The following is a 5,935-nucleotide window of genomic DNA, read 5'->3' on the forward strand; positions in this document are numbered from 1 at the left end:
TTATGTTTTCACGAAAATTTGCATTTCTTATTTTTGTACCATTTTGCCAAACGCTCTGAATAAACTGCTCGCCTTCTGTTAAAGCCGGTGTCTGCCTTTGAGTCCTCTCTCTGCTCCAATCGATCTGCTGCCGCAGATCATGAGAGAAATGTTTGAAAGTAAATTCTGTAAAACTTTTTCTTTCACATTTGGAGTACTGTAAAGTTTAATGAGATTTAGATTCACTGAAGGATGAGCTTTGAATGCTGTGACTCTAATTAAAGAGCTTCACACCTGGACCTGCAGCCTTTGATGCTCAGTTTTGCCATTTCTCATTTAACTGCTGATTAGTATAACAACAGCTAATAAGAGAGATGCAACCCCGAGCATGCAACAAGACGCTGAAAGGAATAATCAAGGTGTAATATGTTTATTTGAAAATGCTACTCTGGTTAGGATCATTACACCCACTAGTTTTACATTAAGTCTGGAACATAATTTGTGTGACCTCTGTTGTCATGATGCTACCACATTTGTCTTAATCTAAAAGTGAAAACTACACACAGTGACGAACTGTGCATGATCATTAAATGTTCTTCATTATTCCCCCTCATTGCGGTTAATTTGGGCTAATAAATTGTTCGCAAACTCCAATTAGTTGTTCATGTTTTGCCGTTTTCAGTGTGTCAGTCAAAGCGGGGGTGAAATTATTCAAAGTTATTACAAATAGGCGCAGTGCTGAATACAGAAATTGTATCTTCTGCTGTCGTGTCTGTTTTTGTGTAGATTTGTTAGATGGCACACATCCGATGCAGAGCCACATCTGTGGCGACCTCTCGCGCACGCGTCGCGCGCACGCCGGTGGCCTTCGGGCGCGCATCCCTGCGGAGAGAGCGCAACGGGGACGAAAGTGACGTCAGGAATCAATCGCTTTGTCAAACATGTCCATCTGCTTATAAGTGAGAAATGACCGCAGTACCAGACAGACATCCACACCGGCGGAGGACACACAGGTGCAGCGCGGCGCTCACTCCAAACCGACAGCGATGCCTCACTCCTTGTTCCCCCTGTGCGTCCTAGGACTCCTTGCGTTCTCCTCCGCCTGCTACATCCAGAACTGCCCCCGAGGAGGGAAGCGAGCGCTGACTGAAACTGGAATCAGACAGGTGAGCATTGTTCTTTCTGCTAAGACAGCATGCTTATTCTTTAACTGGCTGTGTTTGATTCTAAATTGGCTTTAGCCTATAACATTAGAATAAATATAACCAATAGAGAAAAACGGTCCAGCAATTCACAAAATTAAAGGAATGCTAAGCAGCCTTTAAATAAGGGAAACCGAGCGTGCAATGGATGTTATGGGATCAAAATGTGAGTGGTTTACTGGGTTGGGCTCAAAAGAGCAATCATATATCAGATTTTAATAATAACCGAAGAGAAATGATACTGATAAAAAATAAAAGTCACTTATGGAAAGGTTTAAAAAAAATAACACCAGCTCAATTGAACCTTTTTTAAAGTCACAAATTAGATATTACTCATGTAGTTTAAAAATGTCTTATTCCTGAGAGACTGTAGGAAAGAAAATGGTTGTGACTTATTTCACATGCTCATATTGCTATAATTCTTCTGCTGAGGCAATGCAATGAATGTTGATTTTCTTGAATACGAGATGGAAAAGAACGTGAAAGTATCATTGGTCTTGTAATATAATATAATATAACAGAAAATAATACTGCTAAATTCAATTCCATTCTCCTCCAGTGCAAGTCTTGTGGCCCTGGAGACAGGGGCCGCTGCTTTGGCCCCAGTATCTGCTGTGGGGACGGTTTCGGCTGCCTGCTTGGCTCCCCAGAAACAGCTCACTGTGTGGAGGAGAACTACCTGCTCACCCCCTGCCAGGCAGGAGGGAGATCCTGTGGGTCTGAGGGAGGGCACTGCGCTATTTCTGGATTCTGCTGCAATTCTGGTACGAACTGGTCTGATTGATTGACATGTTGACATGTAAGATATGAAGTTCATTTCTTATTTTTGTTCTTTTCAGAGGGCTGTATGGTGGACTCTGACTGCCTGGGAGAGACAGAGGCCACAGATCCAGTCCACGGCCCTGCAAGAAGCTCACCAACAGAGCTGCTGATGCGTCTTCTCCATGTGGCTGCCAGAGGACAGAATGAGTACTGATATTTTATGTGTGGGCGTCCATCTGCTGCTCAAGACCTGGAACTGCAACAGAAATGAAGTTCATCCATGTTCCACTATAAGCCTTGGGATCTGAACTCTGAACAATTTAAATTTTCTTGGTTCTGTTACTGTTTCTGTTTGAAGTGTCTTTCTGATTAGCTGGGCTAAAAATACAAGGGGAGAAGAACCACATTAATTGATAGGAAAACATTAGGTTTCATGTGTGCTCCCCCCTAAAAAATGTATATACTAATGCACATACTGTAAACAAAGTTTATTCTCTATAAGAAGACACCCGAGAGCTCCAATTTCAAAACTGAGATATAGTAGAGCACATTGTAAATAAGTCAGAGGTTAAAGATTACAGTTGATACAGGCATCCAGGTAAAACAGCAGAATGTCAATGCTTGATCAGTTGCTTCTTGTGTAGTAGAAATATTGTTGTATATTAAAAATGGGAGAAACAATACAGAATGAAAGAATGCCAAAAAGGCTCTTCTGATTCCTCATTTCCCAGAATACTCTTGAGTGTGCGAAAGAAAGCGACAGTCAAAGGAACCATCACAATAACCACAGAGTAATCAGGAATGGTAATGCTGTAATTTGATCAGTTTCGATCAAAACTGTTTTTGCACACAGATTAGCTGCTCAAGGAATTACATAAACTGACTGCATTGACGCATTCATATCCTCCAACCATATAACTCAGCACTGTGTACCAACATGTATAATTTGCGTAGATGAAAGATAGTGGTTTCTAACTATCAGACTCCCGTCTGTGTGAATGCTAATTTGCTGCCAAATCTGTATGTGCTGGCAGTTTGTCTGCACTGTTTTTCAATCCAGTTGGCACTAGATGCAGGACCGCCCAGATTTTGACAGTTATGTTCTTTGATTGACTCAATACCTGTGTGGCACGTCAAAAATCCTAAACTTTTGGAAAGTCATTTTATGTGTGACTCATCTTGTGCTCCACACTATGAAGGAGACGCCTCAAAACCCACAGATACAAATAGACCTGCTGCCAATTCCCCAGGTTTCAGACCCCGGCCACTGTCACACCATGATGACAAAACAGCTCGGAGCTGTTTTAGTAGCACAAGGGGAACCTACACGTGGGTGGCAATGTCATGCACTGTCACCTCACAGCAAGAAGACGATTGGTTCAAATATCAGTCGGGGCCTGTCTGTGTGGAGTATGTGTGTTCTCACTGTGCCTTGCGTGGATTTCCTCCAGATACTCCAGCCTCCTCCCACAGTTTAAAGACATGTCTGTAAGGTTAAATGACAATACTAAATTGGCCATGGAACTGACACAAATAAAGTGCTTCAAGAGTGAATGTTTGAATCATCCCTTATCTTTAGCTAGTTCAACACATTCTCATTCGTGGTTAACAAATGATGTATTTTGTAGACTTTGGTTACTGAACACTGTTTTCATTAGCTAAACAGAGGAGTCGCACTAGACTACAGAGGCTTATCTTTAAAACCAAAGCAAATCCTCCAGATCTCATTCACGGAACAAAACATGTCAGAGAGATTCAAACCTCAGTCAATACATCTATGTCACAAAGGCAAAGACAGTTGGGAAGCAAGATCCCATAAATCATAAAGTGCTGCGATTCAAAGGCCTTAGGTGGTATTGGGGAGCTATTAGCCATTGGATCAAAAGTGCAAATCAAGCGCAAACATCCTACAGACACCGTTTTTGTTTGTCAGTTATGACTCCTACTGACTTACCAATGTTCCCACCTTTAAAATAAACTGCCAAGAAGTCACTCATTGACATTGGTGCAACCAGAAGAATTCCTTTCAGCATGTTTTTCTTTTTTTTTTTCTCAGTAATTATACTGTATGCTTGCACGCTCAGTTAAATTGCACAACACGTAAGAGTTGAAAACCACACCTGGGTACACAATGAACCTTGGCTCTAAAGAGGTTGGAAAACAGGACGACACTTTTAAAATGACTTAACCGTGCATTTTTTTATTTGTTTATTTATTTGTGTGCCCAAAAGTTGAGTTCATCAACACAATCTTGCTCATGCGCATTCATTAAAGGGTAAAAAGTGTCAAGTTTCCTGCATGATCAGTACTTCAAAGTGCCACTTGAACTCTTAACAACAAAATTAAACAGTTATTAAATGTTATTACCGAGCTTTGCGCTAATCGCAGATCCTAATTTGTCCCCAGACTTGGAAAATATCCCTGAAAAGACTGAAATCTGACGTTCTTTATGTTCTAATTTGACCTTTAGCAGTGAACTGTATTGAATGTTGACTCTGGGTGTGTCGTCCATTTTTTTTAAAATTTCATATCAATCAGTCAAGTAAGATTCTGTTCAAAGAGTGGTGATTAAACCTGTCAGAGCCTGCCTTGGCGCATCATACCTGTATTTATGATCACTGACAGTTTGAACAAAGAGTTAGGCTGGAAATGAAAGTAACTTTTCTTTTCGTAAATACTTTACTAATACCAATACTATACTAATACCCTTTCAATGCATTTTAATTACCGAGTTTCATTCAAAGAGACGCTAGCAGATGTTCACATGTGCTTCTCTGAATCTTCGTAGGTGTGTGCACAGGCATGTGCAGGACCTCTGTGTCAGTATTTAAACACCAAAGACACGTTACCTCCCCACACTTGCTCTGCCATCATGGATGTGAAAGTTGGGTTTGTGATTGTTTGTCTGTGCACTTTGGCCATCACCTCCAGTGAAGGTAAGGACACTCAGGCCAAATACATTTGGCAAAATCAAGGAGACATTTGGACTGAATATGCACTGATTTATACATCAGGTGCATCCAAAATAAGTAAATAAATTGACACTTAGAGCTCTTTATGTGTGCAGGTGTGTGATTACCACATTCCTCCTAAAGTTTAGAAATGATGAAAACACTTGTCTGTTTTTTCAATAATTTTAGTGTTCATACAGTGTTTTTAAAGACATTTTGTATAATGCTTCTTATCTGTTTAACAATGACCACTGTTACATGACATGAAATGTTTAATCCTGTTCAGTTTTATGAGGCTCCATAAAAACATACATTACATTTGGTTATAATCTTACCTTACAGCTGGAATTCCAAAATGCTGCATAAATACAAAGAGTGACATCCGGCCACGAATACTGATGAACGTTCAAAGATGGGAGATGCAGGAAAGCAACAGTGCCTGTGACATCCAAGCACTTGTGTAAGTGTTGAAAACTAATTTTCCAAAAGGTTACAGGTAATTTTGTAGTTATTACATGATACATAATTCATGTAATCATGCATTCCTCAGCTGCACAGTTTCAGTTAAATAATGATCAGGAATCAAACTGTAAGCTAATACCTTTTACTTCAGGTTACATTAATATTTGTATTTAATTGCTTTTCCTTGTGCATCCACAGACTGTATGTAAAGAACTTCAAAAAGCCAGTATGTGCTCATCCCAATGTGAAGCGAAAACTGAAGACCATTCTAAAAATAAAGGACCAGATGGCGCGCCGACGTCCTTCCTAGGACAAGGAGTGAAAGAAACGTCTTCTCCAGATGTTTGTGTGTCATGTTTCCCACAAAAGGTGTTTTTCAGAGTTTTTATTATGTAATAATTATCATTTAGTTCCACCTCAGCTGCCTGCAGCAACATTGCTTACATGTTGAGGCATTAGTACAGTAATATCACATTACTTCTGCTACTATACTTTAGTTTTACATTGACAGACACCATCCTACTTCTGAGTTGCTACTTTAAGTGTATTATGCATTATATTATATATATTATATATGTG

At 40.0% G+C, this 5,935-nt stretch overlaps 1 protein-coding gene across 1 annotated transcript; it reads left to right on the forward strand.

The window, feature by feature from the left end:
- Positions 1-950: 950 nt before the first annotated feature.
- Positions 951-2,571, forward strand: LOC120745648 (arginine vasopressin). Its single transcript, XM_040050686.1, has 3 exons — positions 951-1,145; positions 1,741-1,945; positions 2,021-2,571. The coding sequence occupies exons 1-3, from the start codon at positions 1,026-1,028 to the stop codon at positions 2,155-2,157; spliced, it is 462 nt and encodes a 153-aa protein (XP_039906620.1). The 5' UTR covers positions 951-1,025; the 3' UTR covers positions 2,158-2,571.
- The last annotated feature ends 3,364 nt before the right edge of the window (positions 2,572-5,935 follow it).

This window comes from Simochromis diagramma, unplaced genomic scaffold, assembly GCF_900408965.1.
Source record: "Simochromis diagramma unplaced genomic scaffold, fSimDia1.1 OVJJ01000131.1, whole genome shotgun sequence".
Classification (NCBI taxonomy): Eukaryota; Metazoa; Chordata; class Actinopteri; order Cichliformes; family Cichlidae; genus Simochromis; species Simochromis diagramma.